The sequence below is a fragment of the Saccopteryx leptura genome, chromosome 4, assembly GCF_036850995.1.
Source record: "Saccopteryx leptura isolate mSacLep1 chromosome 4, mSacLep1_pri_phased_curated, whole genome shotgun sequence".
NCBI lineage: Eukaryota > Metazoa > Chordata > Mammalia > Chiroptera > Emballonuridae > Saccopteryx > Saccopteryx leptura.
The window spans coordinates 48644169-48664135 of NC_089506.1; the positions used below are offsets into that span (position 1 = coordinate 48644169).

Consider the following 19967-nt stretch of genomic DNA (forward strand, 5'->3'; position numbering starts at 1 on the left):
TTTAGCGCAAAGCACAAAATGTCCTCGGCCTACGGGAAAAGCTTCCCCGGGCAGGGGAGTGCTTCCAGCAAAGCCACCCCCACCCCCATCAGGGTATTTCACATTGTCCAAAATCCGTAATCCGTAAATCCATCCAACAAAGGAGCCAATGCCCACTCCGGTTGTAGTCCAGGAAATCAGTCCACGCACATGGGGCGTCAGCCTCCCCCTTCATCCCTGCCGTCCTCGCAGGTCTTACACTGTCCCAAAGAGGAGCACGTGGCAATGGCAGTCAGCATTTCCATCTCTGCTCCGGAAAGCATGTCCAGCCCTATGTCCCCAAATCGCAGACCTACCAGGGCCGTAGTAGGTGCTCCTTCCAGCTGGGCTTCCACCTTCCGGAGATTGCGGATTGCAACTCCGGCCCAATTCTCCTCATCCTCCAAAGAGGGACTGAAAACACCAGCTCCGGCTGCCAGGCTCAAGCCCCGGGCTGCCGCTGCCTTCTGCTCCGCAGACCTTGCAGCTCCGGACCCGGCCTCAGCTTCAGCCTCAGCCTCAGCCCTGGCCTCCTGCCGCTGCTGGCTCCCCGCAACATCCAGGGCAAGCTGCAACTCACGAACCTCTGAATCCTCCTCCAGCGTTTGCTCCATTTCCAGGCGAATCTCGAACACCTGGTTGGCCTCCTCCTCCAGCATTTCCTCCAGCTCCAGGGTCAGCATCAGTTTCTCCTGCGTTTGCTCCATCTCTTTCCACTGCTTGGTAGGCAGGTCCTGGGCAGCCTCTTTCACAGAGCTCTCGGTTTCCTCACGCATGGCTGTAAAAGTCAGCCAGCCTACAATCCCCAAAAAGACAGCCATGGGGAACCCTAAAACTAGCCAGTCCTCTACTCCACCACTCAAAGGCTCCTTGCTGATCTGTATCGAATCCTGCCGACTACGCCAAATGTAAAGCCAGCAGGCAGGGCCGGGGCCACCATCACAGCCGCCCGGCCCATGCAGGTTCGCATTGGATTCGGACAGTCGGCAAAGAAACCATGGAGCCAAAAACTGGTGGGCCATAGCCTTTAATCCTACCTTGCACTCGGCGGGCAAGTAAAAATACACACTGGGCTCCAAAACCCAGTCACACTCAGTGCTCACAAAGCCACTGACTTATCCGAGTTTCCTAGAATCAAAGGTTTCTAGCTCACCAACCTTATTCTCCTCAGTTCCCCATTTCCTTCCTTATCCCAGATACAAACTCTACACAAACTGGCATCTCACTCAGCACTCCGCCATCTTGGCTGCTTCTCCTGGCCTCCTCCACGTGGCCTCCTTCCGCTGCTGGCTCTACTCTCTCCGCTCTCTCATGCTAACCTCAGGAACCAAGAGCCAAACTCCCGCTCCGTTCCCATTTTATAGTGTAGAAATCCAAACCCTTAATCCAATATACAAAACAGGGTAGTCTCTAATACAAAGTCACTTCTCTGAGGCATGATTGGATTGTACCGCCCTACAGCAAAAAGGGTAGGAAAGGCTTAATCCCAAAACCAAGCCCCAGGCTACAACAATTCTCAACACACATTAATATCACCTGGGCAATGGCCTCTTTAACAAAGTGAGCATAATACATTTTATCTGCCCAACAACATTGAAGTCAGATCTAAGTTTCAATCCTGCATTGCAACTTAAATTGTTGTGTGACATTGGGCAAGTTACTTAACCTCAGCCATAAAATGAGAGTCATTTGAAGGTGATTTAATGATAAAAGGTGAACTCAGCTTCTCTTCTGTGCCATTTTTAAGCAAAAGGTGAAAGATTTATGCAATCTGAAGAGAAACCACAGTATGTGTGCCTTTTTTAGTTACCACAGAATCATTAATCAACCTGAGAAGGTGATTTCTGACTACTCCTTTTCCTCACCCCACAAATGACAAATAAGATCAACCCCTTTGTGTTTTGTAAATTCAAAGTATTTTCATGTAACTTGTCTTGATCTTCCCTCCCAAGCTTCAGCCATCCAGATCTCTAAATCACTACCATATTCAAGAATTTAGGTCAATCATTTAAGTCATTCTTTTTTTGTTAACTGAGATATAACGGACATACCATAAAACTCATTCTTTTAAAATATACAACTCAGTAGTTTTCAGTATATTTACAGGGTTGTGGACTCATCACCACTATCTGATTTCATAACATTTTTCATCACCCCAAAAAGAAATCCCTTAGTTGTTACCAGTCTCTCCCATCCCCCTACCCCTCAGCCCCTGGCAACCACTAATCTACTCTCTGTCTCTATCCATCTGCCTATTCTGACGTTTCATATAAATGGAATTCTACATGTGGCTTTTTGTGTCTTCTTTTCCAAGAGTCCTTGGTTCCTCTCTTGTATCTCCCTTCTAACCCAACAGCAAGTAATATTGGCTGTAGCTCCAAAATATATTCCGAGTTTGACTAGTCCTCACCAACCCCAGTGCTACCACGCCAGTGCAAACTGCCATCATCTCTAGCTTGAACTTCTACAATAGGCTCCTGACTGGTCTCCCTGCTCCCATTCTTCAATTCTGTCCCCACTAGCACATTTTCCACATAGAGGTCCAAGTGATCTTCCTGTAGCAGGCAGTTAGACATAAGCAGAGCAAGGACGATGGGCCAGGTACAGAAGGTCACCAAAGCAAGGTTGATAGGGCAGGCCTCAGTTGTGTTTTCAGCTCCAGGCCCAGAAAAACAGCAAAACCAGACAAGCAACTCAACAGCTGACCTCAGGACCAGCGGCATTGATTAAGGACCCCTACCCTGGAGCTGACTAATCAGTGTAGATCATGACCCTGAAGGACACAACTGGAGAGCTGATGATTCTATTAGGATCCTCTCCTGGGAACCTCCCTAAAAATCTCCAGCCTTAAAAGCACTTAGGATGGAGACCCCAGTTCACTCTCCTTCCTGGGAGCACACTCGTGCCTTTCCCCTTCCCTTCTTCTCCCTGACCGCCAAGCACGTGACCTTTACCCTTCTCTCTTGTAAGCTCCAAAGACCCCTTCTATAGCCTCTGTAACTTGTCCCCTAAAGCCCATTTCTTCTACCTCTGTGACTTTCCAGATAAACTTGCTCATACAGTTTGAGTCTTGGCTCTGAATTCTTCCCTTGCCAGGACTCAAGTACCACGGCTGCTGAACCAAGGTCTAGTCTGGCCCCACTGGTCTAACACAGGTGCCACCAACATTTCCAAATGTAAATTCAATTTGTTTAACACCCTCCAATGAACGTCATCAGGATAAATCTCTAATCCAAGCCCCTGCATGACTGTCCTATTTACCTCACCTCCTAGCACTCACCTCTCATTCACTTCACTCCAGCCACAGATGCCACATTCATCCCTTTATGCAATGAAACCAAATGCAGTCTCCCCTCAGAGCTGTTGCCCTGGCCTCCCCTCAGAATGCTAGTCTCCCAGATCATCACATGGTAAAGTGGGTCAGTTTCCTGTTCAAATCCACATGCTCAGAAATGTCTCTCCTATTTCCTTAAGAAACTACCCACCAACACCAACACCACTCTTTATCCAATTATCCTTCTTTTTCCCCTCTGGAGCACTTACCACTCTTTGAATTTATCTATGTGAATACTATTGTCAGTATTCTCTACTCAAATAGAACCACAATCAGGGCAAAACATTTGCTGTTATTCTTCCAAGCACTAAACAGTGTCTGGCACATGGTAGATGTAGACTGAACGACGGCCCCCAGAATAATGTGTCCACATCCTAGAACTTGTGGATTTGACTTTTTTTTTGGAAAAAAAAAACCTTTGCAGATATATTTAAGGATCTTGAGATGAGATCATCCTGGATCCTGTCATGGCCCTAAATCCAGTTGGAAGTATCCTTCTGAAAGAAAGAGGAGAGGACATAGAGGAAAAAGGAAGAGAAGGCCACGTGAGGACAGAGGCAGAGAGCCCAGTGATACAGCCTCACAGCCAAGGAATGCCTGGAGCCACTAGAAGCTCCAAGAGGCAAGGAACATTCCTCACCAGAGCCTTCAGAGGACGCGTGGCCTTGCTGACACCTTGATTTCAAAAAAAAAATTTTAAGATTTTTTTATGTACTCATTTTAGAGAGAAGAGAGAGAGAAGGAAGAAAGGAGCAGGAAGCATCAACTCCCATGTATGCCTTGTCCAGGCAAGCCCAGAGCCCCGAACCAGTGACCTCAGCGTTCCACATTGATGCTCTATTTACTACACCACCACAGGTTAGGTTTGATTTCAGATATTTAGCCTCCATAACTGTGTAAAAATATATTTGGATTGTTTTAAGCTACGACATGTGTTCCATGGATTCTGTATTAGTTTTCCTGACTAAAATTAAAAGTCTGTCTCTTATATTTTTGAAATTTACTTTAATTTGATCTTACATTGAGCCCATCACAGTTTATAGTCTTTTTTTTCCAAATAAAAACCAATAGACATTCAAAATAAACTACTCTTTAAAAATAATACACTACTCTAATATTTTCCCCAAAAAAATCATATATTTGCTTCCTCTATTGAAGAGTATCTTCAAATTAAAACAATATTTCTGCATATGACATTCTACCATGTTACTGAAATTATTCTCATTAAGACTAAAGACCTTATTCAAATTCTTCCATCAGTTTTTATTTTTATTCCTTGACCTCTCTAAAGCCAAGGGCATGGTGAGGCAATATGTTTTAGTTTGTCCTAATCTCCTCAGTGCGTACCTTAGTGCCAGGCACTTAGTAGATGCTCCAAAAACACTTTTTGAATGGTTAGAAAACTGCAACTCTAGATGAATGAATGAATACTGTACTGCCTCTCTCAAACCATTTCTCTAAATCCTATTGTCTCTTCTACCTTTGTCCAAATCCTAATTTAGAGGTAAATAAGGTTCTTTATTCAAACAATCATCCCTTGGTATCCATAGGGAACTGGTTCCAGGATTCTCCACTGATAACAAAAAACTCACAGATGCTCAAGTTCCTTATATAAAATGGCATAGTATTGGTATATAATTTATATCTGCACAATAAACTACAGCAGAGTATACCTACACATCACTTTACTCATGTAGATTCATATAAACAATGCTCAGATGGTGGTAAATTTGAATTTTGCTCTTTGAAATTTTTTGGGATTTTTTCCCCAAACATTTTTTTTTTTTTTTTTTTTTGTATTTTTCTGAAGCTGGAAACGGGGAGAGACAGTCAGACAGACTCGCGCATGCGCCCGACTGGGATCCACCCGGCACGCCCCTGGGTCGATGCTCTGCCCACCAGGGGGTGATGCTCTGCCCCTCTGGGGTGTTGCTCTGCCTGACCAGAGCCACTCTAGCGCCTGGGGCAGAGGCCAAGGAGCCATCCCCAGCGCCCGGGCCATCTTTGCTCCAATGGAGCCTTGGCTGCGGGAGGGGAAGAGAGAGACAGAGAGGAAGGAGGGGGGGGGGGATGGAGAAGCAAATGGGCGCTTCTCCTATGTGCCCTGGCCGGGAATCGAACCCAAGTCCCCCGCACACCAGGCCAACGCTCTACCGCTGAGCAAACCGGCCAGGGCCACCCCAAACATTTTCAATGCATGATTGGTTGATTCTGTGGCAGAATCCATGGCAAAACCCATAGGTAGGGGAGTGCTGACTAACTGTATTAACTTAGCCACTATGTCCCTCAGGGATCGCTTACTCCGACTCTAACTTTTATCTCGTATCACTGAGCCAAAAACCAGCACTGCTTTCCTTCTTTCCTCCCAGCAATTCAATAAGACATTTTAGTCATCTAACCCCGGGTACTGAAGAGGAAATACTATGATGTTTCTACCAAAAAGAAAAAAAAAAAGATTTTCTTCCCTTATTTCCTTTGTCATCCCTGTTCTCTCATTTACCCACACTTTTTCTAAAAATTGCAAACATTTAAAAAACTTCTTTTCCTTTATTCTCTTGGTCAAAAATGTCACCATCTCTCCTCCTTATTAGAAAACTTTTACAAATCACTCTTTTATTGTTAAACTCTCAAGAACAAAATAAAAGTTGATATATAAATACACAAATGTCCACAAGCATTTTGTCAGACCAGAAACAACTAGTTTCTACAATAACTTAAGATTTATTTTCCCAAATGACTGTCAGAAATCTATAAGCATATTAGGTAGATTTACCTCCAGGCAATTCTAAAGCATTTAGATATGCTTAAAGATTTCTTTCCATGACTAAAAAAGAAATTCATGGACTTTAAGGTACACAAAGCTTAAGCATTCAAGCTTCGAGAATATACGAAGAGACCATTATTCATATGAGAGACAAAAGCCAGGCTTTGGAATTTTACCATCCAACATTCAAATTCTATCTCAGTCAACTGTATCCATAAGCAAGTTACTCACTTCTCTGAGCTGTTTCCTCTTCTGTAAAATTGAAATACTTTACCTCAAGTTATATGGTTAAAAGGTAATATGTGAAAACCATATAAGGCATATAAAAGTTCAATAAACTGAAGCAATTGCCAATACCCACAATTCTGGAGCCACTGAAAAATGTAGACAGAAGAAAAAACTGTGTCTTTAAACTGGGTATTTAAAAAGCTGATACACAAAACAAGATAAAAAGATGAACTCTAGAAGTAAGCAAATTCTGTCAACTGACTAAAACAATGACTAGAATTCTCTAGACTAGAGTCTAGCAGGGGTCCCCAAACTACGGGCCCGCGGGCCACATGCGGCCCCCTGAGGCCATTTATCCGGCCCCCACCACACTTCCGGAAAGGGCACCTCTTTCATTGGTGGTCAGTGAGAGGAGCATAGTTCCCATTGAAATACTGGTCAGTTTGTTGATTTAAATTTACTTGTTCTTTATTTTAAATACTGTATTCGTTCCCATTTTGTTTTTTTACTTTAAAATAAGATATGTGCAGTGTGCATAGTGATTTGTTCATAGTTTTTTTTTTAGTCCGGCCCTCCAATGGTCTGAGGGACAGTGAACTGGCCCCCTGTGTAAAAAGTTTGGGGACCCCTGATCTAGAGTTAGCAGTCTGCTTTCCAGACAACCAAATAGCTTGCAGAGGTGGAGGGAGAAATGGGAGGAATAAAAATCTTTAAAAAGTTCTGCTTCAGCCTGACCAGGCGGTGGCGCAGTGGATGGAGCATCGGACTGGGATGCTGAGGACCCAGGTTCGAGACCCCGAGGTCACCAGCTTGAATGCGGGCTCATCTGGTTTGAGCAAAAAGCCCACCAGCTTGAACCCAAGGTCACTGGCTCCAGGAAGGGGTTACTCGGTCTGCTGAAGGCCCGCGGTCAAGGCACATATGAGAAAGCAATCAATGAACAACTAAGGTGTTGCAGCGCACAATGAAAAACTGATGATTGACGCTTCTCATCTCTCTCTGTTCCTGTCTGTCTGTTCCTGTCTATCCCTCTCTCTGACTCAATCTTTGTCTCTGTTAAAAAAAAAAAAAAAATTCTGCTTCAAACAGACTCAGTGGAACACATTTCAAGTTTACGTAAGAGAAGCATGAAGAGACGCTAAGTAGATCAACTTCCCCTAAAGCAATAGTGAACTTCAGAGATTCTTGCCACCTCCAAAAAGAATTCTTTACTGGCAAAAAGAAACTCTCGGCCCTGGCCGGTTGGCTCAGTGGTAGAGCGTTGGCCTGGCGTGTAGAAGTCCCGGGTTCGATTCCCGGCCAGGGCACACAGGAGAAGCGCCCATCTGCTTCTCCACCCCTCCCCCTCTCCTTCCTCTCTGTCTCTCTCTTCCCTTCCCGCAGCCGAGGCTCCACTGGAGCAAAGATGGCCCAGGCGCTGGGGATAGCTCCTCGGCCTCTGCCCCAGGCGCTAGAGTGGCTCCGGTCACAACAGAGCGAGCAACGCCCCGGAGGGGCAGAGCATCGCCCCCTGGTGAGCGTGCCGGGTGGATCCTGGTCGGGCGCATGTGGGAGTCTGTCTGACTGACTCTCCCGGTTTCCGGCTTCAGAAAAATACAAAAAAAAAAAAAAGAAACTCTCTGCTCCAACCAGTATTGTCATCATTGTACAACAGCATCTATTGTGTCGAGCACTGTTCTAAGAACACAAAAATAGACAAGATGTAATCTCTGCCAACACATTGAAAGTAAGAAGAAACAGTTAAGAAAAATCAAAACTTGCCCTAGCCAGAGTTTTAGCCAGCGTATGGCTGTCCTGGATTCTATTCCTGGTCAGGGTACATAGGAAAAGCACCCATCTGCTTCTCCACACCTCCCCCCCTCATTTCTCTGTCCCTTTCTCTTTCTTTCTCTCTCTCTCTTCCCTCCTGCAGCCATGGCTCAATTGAAGCAAGTTGGCCCTGGGAACTGAAGATGGTTTCATGGCCTACACCTTAGGCACTAAGAAGAGCTTGGTTGCTGAGCAACAGAGCAACACCACAGATGGGCAGTGTATCGCCCCTAGAGGACTTGCTGGTTGGATCCCAATCAGGGCACATGCGGGAGTATGTCTGCCTCCCCTCCTCTCACTGAATTAAAAAAAAGAAAAGAAAAAGATAAATCAAAACTTAGATATTATACAGTAAGTATATAACAAGTGTGTAGCAGTAGATACAGTAACAACTTTCCTCTCTTTTATTCTCCCCATTCTAAAATATGGCAGTGTAATCCCTCCCATCTCCAACATAAATGGCTTCTCATTGCTATAAGATAAAGACCAAACCTAATAGCATGCTCTACAAGGCACAACATGGTCTCTTTTTTTTTTTATGTTTTATATATTTTAGCACCAGTTTTTGTCTTTTTTTAATTGCTTTTATTTATTGATTTTAGAGAGAAACAAAGGGAGAGAGACAGTAACATCAATCCACTTCTGTATGTGCCCTGACCAGGGATCAAACTGGCAACCTGTGAGCATTAGGACAATGCTCCAACCAACCAAGTTGTCTGGCAGGGCTGGTCTGACGCTTACTTTCCTCTCTAGCACAATCTAGTCCCTGTACCTGAGCCTCAGAAGATTTTTCTCAGATATATCATGTCATTCCCTCTAGGCACAGTACCTTTGCATGTACATATTACCTTTGTATACCACATATTACACTCATCTCTTCTCTCTTTGCCTAGAGAAGTACTTTGTCCTTCAAAATTTGTTTTACTTCTCCCTTCCAAAGGAAAATACTCCTTTACCTTAGGCAGTATAATATGATCAAGAGCACAGTTCCTGGAGTTCTAAATCCTAGCTCTGCCACTTACCAGTTCTGCAGTTATAAGCAAGTTGTATAACACTGTGTGCCTCAATTTCTTCATCTGTAAATGAGAATAAATGGTTGTCGTAAGGACTGACTAAATTCAAGCAAAATATTATAAGAATATCTAGGTCAAATCTCTCTATTCTATTTTCTTTTTCTTTTTTCTTTTTTGATAAAGACAGAGAGTCAGAGAGAGGGACAGATAGGGACAGACAGACAGAAAGGGAGAGAGATGAGAAGCGATTCTTTTTTCTTTTTGTGGCTCCTTAGTCTCCTTAGTTGTTTATTGATTGCTTTTTCGTATGTGCCTTGACCCAGGGGCGGGGGCTACAGGAGAGCGAGTGACCCCTTGCTCAAGCCAGTGACCTTGGGCTCAAGCCAGCGACCTTTGGTTCAAGCTAGTGAGCCTCCGCTCAAGCCCGCGACCTCAGGGTTTCAAACCTGGGTCCTCGGCGTCCCAGTCTGATGCCCTATCCACTGCACCACTGCCTGGTCAGGCTCTATTCTATTTTCTTATAGCAGAACTGTATCCTAGCATTTCACACTTGTCTCTCCCTAATAGACTAAAATTTCTAACAGAGCAGAAACTATGTTTGTTCCCTAGAGATAGGACACAGGAAGTATTCAATAAAGATTTATTGTGGGGTGGGGGGAATAGATGAAAGGAAGGAGTGGAGGCCCAATAAAGTAGCTTGTCTAATTAATATTATACATAACTTTATCTTATGACTCCAAAGCCCACACTTTTCCACTATACATGCTGCCTCCTAGGTAAATGCATTTACAACTGCATTTTTGCAGTTTTGCAACTGTTATTTATGTGGCCAAGAAAGATTAAAACAATAAAAATCACAGCTCTCACATTGCTCCCCTGGGTTCCCTCCTCTTTAAAAGAGTAGGATGCGCAGATAATCTTAAAGTAAGTGTCTCTGGATTCTAAATGTCAATGACAGTAAATCAAGTTATGTGTCAATTTTTAAAATATTTTTTAAAGGCTGTTTATCAAACATACTGAAAACCAAATGGCAAGTGGTTTTCAAGGAAGACCTTCATTTTAAAGAATTTGTTCAAGTGATTTAATAAACCCTATTAACAAAATCAGTTAGTAAGTCTTTGCTCAGAAATCATAAGATACTTCATGAAAAGTGTTAATAGCCACATACAAACACTCCGACATATGAATCAAAGCTGCCACTGTGAAACCCTAGGACATACACAATAGTGGAGAAAACATGTTTAAAATTGTCTTAGAAAAGTACAAAAATCAGGCTGACCACTACACAAAAAAATAAATTCACAGGATGCCTATGCTGTATCCTGTAATGTAATACAATTAAAATAGGCTTTCAAATCAAGCGTAAAATGTGGTAACAATCTTGACATCGTATGATACTTTAAAAGTTGAGATAAAAAACTCACAATCCTAACTCAACTTCAGCAGCAATCTACATTGTCCCTTCAAAGCAGGAAATAGACAAGAGAAAGTGGAAACTGTAAGAACCATTATAAATACACCCTGGAAAGCTCAGGACAAGTCAAAACCTAAGACAAAAGATCGGGTGCAGAGGAAATGCAGGGACACTACTGCCAAAGGGCTGTCAGCCACTCCCAGGGAGAGCGGAAAACATGTTTGCTGCCACCTTGGGCCCCTCTGCGCTTCACGATCCTAAAAGGACCAGCTGCAGCGAGGGACGCCTGCTCCAACGCGAACTCTGGAGGGAGAGGGAGTTAGCTGTCCCGACCGCCGAGGCATCGGGGTCGCGGGTGTCAACCGGGACCCACCGGGGCGTTCTCCCCGGCACTGGCCACAGCCAGGAGGAGCCAGCTAGGAGTCCAGTGAAACCCAGGCCTGCGGGGAGCCCCGTCACTCCTCACCTTCAGGGTCCACAGCGCTGCACTTCGCATCAGCTGCTGCGGCGACCGCTGCCCACGCCGTCCGGCAGCGATCAGCGCTCCTGCGCTCAACCAGAGCCCCGCCATTGTCGCCCCGGCAGACTGGAGCGTGACTGACCTCTCACCTCGCTGAAGGGGGCGGAGAAGGGGAGCGCCTGCGTTTCAACCAATCACGAATCAGGGATCCACGGCCCCGCCCCCTGCCGCGCGGGATGGGTGGGAACCGGGACCGAACCAACCACTGGAGCCCGGAGTAGCAGCGCTACTGACGGGTGCGCGCTGGGACCCAGAGGAAGGTGAGCGGGCTGGCAGCGAGCCTTCCTGACCCGCGTTAGTGTGCCCTACCTACCCAACCTGGGAGTGAGGCCGGGAGGTCGCAGGAGTTCAGTCTGGCCTGCTTCGGGTCAACCCTTTACTGTACCAGCGTTCACTTAGAAACCAACACGCAGTCACTTCACCATGACTGCAGTCCCGAGTGTTCTTAAATCAGTGATTTTCAAACTTTTTACACTTGGGGATGGGTGAAAATAGGAGAGTTATTTCTGGGATCCTTAAGGCAAAAATCACCCTGAGCATAAGCTAATTTGACAACACCAAGGTAGTTAACTCTTTTCAGACTGGCTGGAAATTTCTGGCAGACTAACCAGGGCTGAAAATCATTGTCCTAAGTCACAGACATGTGCCCAAACTATGTTCCTGTATGTTTGAAGGCATAAATTGCAAAGACCAAACTAAGGCAAGGTTTTAATAAGTGCAATAAGGTGGAGAACACTTGAGGTCTAGAAATAGGAGACCTGAGCTCAAGTCCTACCTTTGCCTGTAATATCTGTGTGTGTGTGGGGGGGGGGGGGGGGGGGGGGCAGGGGTGATTCGCCATAACCAGAGCCACTTTATGTTGCTTACAAATAGGGACCCTTATTAGTTAAACTACTAAGGGCCATACGTGTGCTAGATGTCTCACATTCTGTCTCATCTAATCTTTACAAGAACCCTAATTACCTACATATTATTCCCACTCTGAGAAATTGAACGTAGACAGGTAAAGTCACTCAGTCAGTAAATGGTGAAACTAGGGTTGAACCGGCCTGGCTGTCTTCAGGGACTAAGCTTTTGTTTTGTTTTAATATACATCAAAGAGAGAAAACTATTATGATCACCCAGGGCACCCATCACACAGCTTCAAAAAATCATTTTGTCAATCTTGTCTCATCTATTCTCCCTTTTTATTTTTTGACGGAGAATTTTAAAGCAACTCTCAAACATCTGGTCATCTCACCTAGAAACAGGCCAGAATCTTGAGGCTCTGCTCTTAACTATTTTGCTACTACTACAGAGTCACCTTAATGAGTCACAAAGGCAGGAATGACCTTGAATGTGTTACAGCATGGCGAATATCAAAGGAGATACAAAAAAATGTTTGGTGATATCAAAGAAGTGACATTTAATGGAATTTGAAAATGCCAGGAACTTTCATGGCAGACAAAATGAAAAGCAGTATCTGTTCCACAGGATTTTTCACTTTTGTATCTAAGGCTTGAATAATTTCCTACTGAGGAAACCTGCTTTTCTTTTCTGTCTCTTCTTCCCATTTTTACCCTTGGGAATTGGTTCTAGGAGTTCTTTTCATGAAAGGCACTTGTGGCACAAGATACTTAGTTTCATAATATCTATTTTCCACTCATTCCTTCAGTAATGGAGCTCTTGAGTTTTAGCTGAGCACATGACCACCCCCACCCCGCTGCAATATCGGGTCCATCTTACAGGAGATGTGGCCATGTGACTAAGGGCTGGGTTATGGAATGTAAAGTACTGAGCCCTTCTCCTCTCTTTCCCCTTTTCTCCTTTCCGAAAGAAGATATGCTGGTTTGTGCTAGAGCAGCCATCTTAACCCACCAGACAGGAGCCCTATATTGAAGATGACATAGCAATAGGATAGGAGGAGCCCAGGTTTCTGACACTATAGAGCAGGGGTCTCAAACTCAACTCAGCATGTGGGCCGCAGAGCAAGATCACAGCCGTTCGGCCGCACTAGGTCTACAAAGGCAACTGCGCAACACTTTTCTCACTGCAGTTGAAAACAAAAAAAATCAGTACAACAAGCACAATCGTACATGCAGTTTACTCAGTGTCACAAAACGACCAGAAACTGTAGTTCGCATCACAACTGCTGTTAACTAAGCTAATATCTAGCTAGGATGCTAGAAAAATGAAAAATACAAGTAGGCTCCTAGGCTTACTTAATTTTATCCAAAATATTTTGAACTTCGTGGATTAGTCTGCGGGCCGCACAAAATTGTTCAGCCGGCCTCGAGTTTGAGACCCCTGCTATAGAGCCTTCTTATTAGCGTCTATTGCTTAATACATGGAGTGATATATGACAGATAAATAATTACTTACCTTGTTTAAATCACTGTTATTTCTGCCTTTACTATAGCAGCCAATACCTTATGCTACAACTCATAACAGTATTCAGAAGTGAGGTGCTGACATAATGAAACCCAAAATATGTGGTAATAATGGTGGCAACCCCAAAACACCAAACCAAAAGCTGAAAGCTAATGACTCTTGTTATACCATAGCACCTCTTTGGTGAAATGGTCACTTTCAAAATCTTGAACAATATTGCTTATCACTATCACGGATATAACCCATAATTCTAGTCCAGTGTTTTTAAGGGAGGATGATGGCATTTTGAACTGGACAGTTCTTGTCTTAAGCAATGCCACACATTTTGGGATGCTTATCATCTCCAAAATCCTGTTTCTTGTTACCAAAGTCTAAAAACAGTTTTCAGACATTTTATCCAATTTCCTATTGATCCATAGTGGAAAAGATCCAGTTATTGCATCTGGAACCAGTCTGAAACCAGTTACTGTGTTATGATCAGAAGTCTTCTCTCAGAATTCTGAAAACATCTTCGCATCATCTTCTAGACTAGAAGGTCTCAGTTTGTCCTCAGTCTCCACCGGCATCCAGCTGGCTTTGCCCAACTGCCAGCCCTGCTCACTACCAACAGCTCCCGGTCTACCTCCAGATGTATGACTGCCAACCCACAGAGGCAGTAACTATGTAGAAGCAACTGCTCCTTGTTGAACCCTCAACGAAATTCTCATGTTCCATTTGGCAGTCAGGCATGCTTGGTTCCTCAGCTGTCCCTTAAATTAGAACCTGTCTACCTCCGCCAATGCAACAGGCAAACTATTTTAATTTCTCTTTCTGATCCTCTGAAAGGAGCCAAAAGCCATTGACTAAGATGAGTGTGCACTGGGGACAGGAAAATAACCAGAATTTCAGGGATTACTGGGATCCTAGCTCTAAACTGATACAATAACCCTTAGAGACTCAAAAATGTCATTGTGTTCTAGTGAAAATAGTCTTATGGAGATCAGGTACTTGGTGTAGTTTTGAATTGGGTGTGTGGCAAAGTGAGCCTAGTGTATTCTTGAGCCCACATCAGGATTATTTCTCCAGTTCTAGAATGCATAGTGGGAACAGACATACTCCTATATTATTTATAACAGCTCCACTGGTTATATCCTGTGGACTGAATCCTGACTGGTACATGTGGTAAGAACGGGAGGAGTTCTGCACCACTAGTTGAGTGACAAAGGGATGGACTGTGGCAGAGGACGCTAGTTGTCCCTTAATATCTATCATCTTCCCCTTGCTTCTTTTAGTAAAAGAACTCTCACAATTTAGTTGGGTACATGGCCTTACATAAGAACTACATTTATCAACATACATCACAGCAAGAGTGGCCAGGTTACTAAGTTTTGACCAACAGAATACAAGCAGAAGTGACATGGGCACTTTGGGGTTATGTCCTTAAAGGGACAGGACATGCCTTTCTCTTACTCTTCTGTTCCCAGCTTGCTAGAATGTGGGCACAAAGGGGGGTGGCAAAGTTGTCATTTTCGGTGAGAAGGAAGACAGACAGATGTTGAGGAAAGTAAAACAATGAAGGAGCTTCTAGACACCTGACATTGTGGAACTGCTACAACAGCCCTGGAATGTTTTGCTCAGATTTTTATACATTGTATCTTGTTAAAGTTATTGTGGTTTGCTTTGTTTTGTCTCTGTTGCTGTAGCCAAATATGTGTCCTAACTAATACAGCCCTACTGTGTACCTTTGCCCTCTACATTTAAAGTTATAGATTGTAACATCTAAGATAGTTGAAGACATAAAGGACTTGTGAACTGCTCTCCAAACATGTTAATTATTCCTTCTGAACACTCTGCTAGGCAACATCTCCTAGCCTCCTTTACATGTTGTGCCATATTACATATGGTAATATACCTGAGTCCTGTCCAATGAAATGGGGGTGGCAGTAAAATATACCAGCCTCTAGGCCAGGCTCATAAAAATATCCATACAACCTTTCAACCTCTCTCTTCTCTGCTCATGTGCTGAGACTCCTATAGCAGTGATGGAAGGAGCCTTAGTATCTCAATGACTAAGCAAAACAGATCCTTCTTGCCTTCCTACACTGAACTGTGGCATAAGCAAGAAATAAACTTTTTATTTGCTTAGGCCATACAGATTTGGAGATTGCTAAAGCAGTTAGTCTGCCCAGCTTAATACAGAATTAATAGAGGGAAATTAAATGGACTAAAAAGAACTTTTGTATGCATCAGAGGACAAAAGGTAGTATTTAAGACCAAAATATATTCCTTTTATGAAAATGGAATGAAAGACTATTTAACAGTAAATTATATAATTCATAGTGTTGACAAGAACTCTTCAAAATCAGGTGTTAAAATATTTTCACTATTATTATAAGTAAATTAGACTATTGCTTAAAAACTTTTTCAGAATAAGAATATATATTAACAATAAATAACAAGCCTGGCCGGGTAGCTCAGTTGGTTAGCATTGTCCCTATATGCCCACGTTGCACGTTCAATCCCTAGTCAGAGCAGGTAAGAGAAGTTACCAATGAGCACACAAATAAATGGAACTAAGGGGGAAAATGAGTTGATGCTTCTCAGTCTCTCTCTCTCTCTCTCCTTTACCCCTTTTACCCCTCTCTTCCTCTCTCACCTTCTCTCTCAATGGGAAAAAATTTTTTTTAATAGTTTATAAAAATGATTTAACCACATGGATTCCCATCCAAAAACATTCAAAAGCATTTTTACTTGCCACACCTAGTTTTTTACTATTCTCTTTAAATGCTTGTGTGTTTTATCCCTGTTCTTTAGGTGGGAAACCTGAAGCATCTTAATTTAAGAAGTGATACTGTATTTGCATTTTTAGAAAGTATTTCATCATTCTAGAACTAGAGCAAAAGTATCCACATGGATAAATCTCACAAAGGTAAGACGGGGCAAAAATAATAATAATAATAAAGAAAAACCAGCTGCTGAGGAATATACAGAGTTTGATACCATTTTTACTAAAGCTCTAAAATATGTGAAACGTCAGGATCATCTGTACATTTGAGAGACAGGTTGCCCCTCATGAGGGAAGCTGTATTAGTTTCCTAGGGCTGCCACAACCAAATATCAGACTGGTAACTTAAACAACAGGAATTCATGTTCTGGAGGTCAGAAGTTCAAGACCAGCCCTGGCTGGATAGCTGGTTGATTAGATCATTCATCTGGCAGCTCAAAGGTTGCCGGTTTGATCCCCGGTCAAGGCACATACAGGAACAGATTGATGTTCTCTCTCTCCTTCCTCTCTCTCTAAAATTGATAAAATAAACATTAAAAGAAGCAGAAGTTCTGTTTGTCTGTCCCTGTCTGTCTCTCTCTGTCTCTGTCTTAAAAAAAAAAAAAAGCTAGAAGTTCATCAACATGCTTATTGGCCATAATGTGTTTGTGGGGTTTTTTTTTTTGTTGTGTTGGGGGTGTGTGTGTGTGTGAGAGAGAGAGAGAGAGAGTGAGGGACAGACAGACAGGAAAGAAGAAAGATGAGAAGCATCAATTTCTTGTTGTGGCCCCTTAGTTGTTCATTGATTGCTTTCTCATATGTGCCTTGACCGGGGGGGCTACAGCAGACCGGGTGACCAGCTCAAACCAGTGACCTTAGGGTTTCAAACCTGGGACCTCTGCGTCCCAGTCCATCACTCTATCCACTGCACCACCACCTAGTCAGGAGGCTATGATATGTTCTTTCCCAAGGTAATCAATGATTATGTTCTTCTAAATTAATTGTGTGTCATACTTCAAGAGAGAATTCTACTCCCTTCCCTTCCCAGAGTTCTGATTAACATGGTAGTCAAGCTCATCAGTCTTACTACCATAGCAAATATTTCTTGGCAACCATCTTAATTCAACTGTGGGGGTGAAGACGCTTTGTTTTTTTAATTTTTTTAGAGAGAGAGGACAGGAAAAGAGAGAGATGAGAAGCATCAACTCATAGATGTGGCACTCTTTTAGTTGTTCATTGATTGCTTTCTCAATTGTGCCATGACTAGGGGGGCTCCAGCTGAGCCAGTGACCCCTTACTCAAGCCAGTGGCCTTAGGCTCATGCTGGCGAGCCTGTGTTCAAGCTGAATAAACCTGCACTCAAGTTCATGACTTCAGGGTTTGGAACCTGGGACCTTCGTGTCTCAGGTCAATGCTCTATCCACTGCACCACCACCAGTCACCTTTCCTGGTTTGTTTTTCTTTTCACTTTATTTATGATGTTTTTGCCAAGCAATATATATATTTTCTTTTTTACACACACACATGTTAATAGATAGATATGTATAAATATTTGAATGTACCAATCTCTATGGCTTTTGAAATTTGAATTATAATTTGAAAGCCTTTTTCTTTTTTCTTTTTGACAATTTAGGAATATTTTTTTTAAAGTTCTTGGTGCTGCCTGGCCTGTGGTGGTGCACTGGATAAAGTGTCTACCTGGAATGCTGAGGTCTCTGGTTCGAAACCCTGGGCTTGCCTGGTCAAGGCACATATGGTAGGCAATCAATGAATGACTATGAGTTGATACTTCTTGAGCAGCCCCCCACCCCAGCCTTCTCTCTCTGTAAAATAAATAAAATAAAATCTTAAAGTTCTTGGTGCCTACCCTGGCTGGATATCTTAGTTGATTAGAACATTGACTTGATACTCAAAGATTGCTAGTCCAAACCCCAGTCAGAGAACATACAGAAACGGGTCGATGTTTCTTTCTTTCTCTTTCTCTCTCTCTCCATTCCTCTCTCTAAAATCAATAAAGAAATTTTAAAAATAAATAATGTTCCTGGTGCCTGACAATAATACTTTAAGGATTACTTACATTTGTTATTTTTATGTGAAAGGGGACATGAATAAGTGAAGATGCATAATATATCATTCATTTCTACTCTTATTAGTGTCATCAATAACACAGTTCTGCTTCTTCTGATCCAAACATTCCTCTGCTCTCAAGTAAGCATTGCTTTGCAAACCTTATTTTCCTTTTTAAAAATATTTTCTCTTTTCTAAGGAAAGGTTTTTCTCATGTCCAAGTTATAAAGAAATGGACATATACATGCTTTCTTCTTGATCTTATATTTTCATTTTTTAATGTTAAAATTACTTAACTATTTGGAACATATTTTAATGTAAAGTAAGGGACATAAATCCAAATACATATGTTTTTCAAATGACTTTAGTTGTGTTAACACTACTTTAAGTTAATATTTTCCCTCAGTGATTTAAGATTCTACCTTTATCATATGTTAAATTTCCATAGGTATTTGGAACTATTCCCATTGGTTTGTCTACCCAGGCATCAACAACACACTGTTTTAATTATAGGGTTTTTATAGTAATTTTTAATGTGTAGTAAGGTCAATTCCCTTATTTCTCTTCCCTTTTGAAGATGTTCATAGGTAGCCTTGCTTACTTATTTTTCCACATGAAGTTTAGGATCCAGTGACAGGAAAATTTTCACTGGAATTTTTTTTTTTATATAATTTTTTTTTAGATTTTATTTATTCATTTTTAGAGAGAGAGGAGTGAGAGACAGAGAGAGAGAAGGGGACAGGAGCAGGAAGCATTAACTCCCATATGTGCCTTGACCAGCCAAGCCCAGGGTTTTGAACTGGCGACCTCAGCATTCCAGGTCGATGCTTTTATCCCCTGTGCCACCACAGGTCAGGCTTTCACTGGAGTTTTTTAAATTACTTTAAATATATAAATATATATATAAACCTGTGGAGACTTGACATATTTATGATATTGATTGGTCCTATTCAAGAAAAAGGAATATTTTCCTATTTTTACTTAATCTTATTTTTGTGATTTTTCAAGATTTTTTCAAAATCTTCCTCGTGTAAGCTTTGAGAATAATCTTAATCTCTCTTTCTTTTTTTAGGGTTTTTTCCCCCTCATTGCTTTATGTTTTGAGAGAGGGGAATGGAACGGTGAGAAAAGAGGAGAGAAAGAGACGCAACAACTCATTGCTCCACTTAGTTGTGTACCCATTGATTGTTTTTCATATGTGCCCCACTGGGAAGCTTACACTGGCAAGTGGTGGGTAAAGCTGGTGAGCTCAGCACCCTGGGAGGATGGTCTCTCCACTGAGCCACTGGCCAAGGCAATCTTAATCTTTTAAAGCACAGTGATTCCATCCTCTGTGTGACTAGGTCAATTGAATATGACCAATCATATTAGAACTCTTCCTTTGAGGAGAGACGACAACATATTCTATGTTCTAATTTCCTTAATTTTTTGTTCTATTAACTCCACTGAGGGTTTTGCATACATTTATGTTGCTAGCTATGCTAATAAATGATATTCATTGGAATACTGTCTTTTGTAAGCTTTATTGGACAATATAGCTGAGCATAAGGCAACATGGAAAATAGAACAGGGAGTGAACTTTAGGATCTAGTATATAACAGGTCATTAGCATTCAGTTATTTATATTTTTACTCAATTCAGAGACTTCTGAAGGAGTACCTCATCTGCCCAATGAATTGATTCCAAA

The 19967-nt window shown here is 42.6% G+C and overlaps 1 protein-coding gene across 2 annotated transcripts in view; it reads right to left on the reverse strand.

Annotated features, from left to right (window-relative positions):
• The window catches only part of PCCA (propionyl-CoA carboxylase subunit alpha), a 446596-nt gene extending 435409 nt beyond the window's left edge, over window positions 1–11187 (reverse strand). For both annotated transcript variants that reach the window (XM_066380610.1, XM_066380609.1), the window contains exon 1: window positions 11047–11187. In XM_066380610.1, coding sequence (XP_066236707.1) covers window positions 11047–11151 — 105 coding nt within the window. In that variant the 5' untranslated portion in view covers window positions 11152–11187. The remainder of the gene's footprint in view (window positions 1–11046) is intronic.
• Between the last annotated feature and the right edge of the window lie 8780 nt (window positions 11188–19967).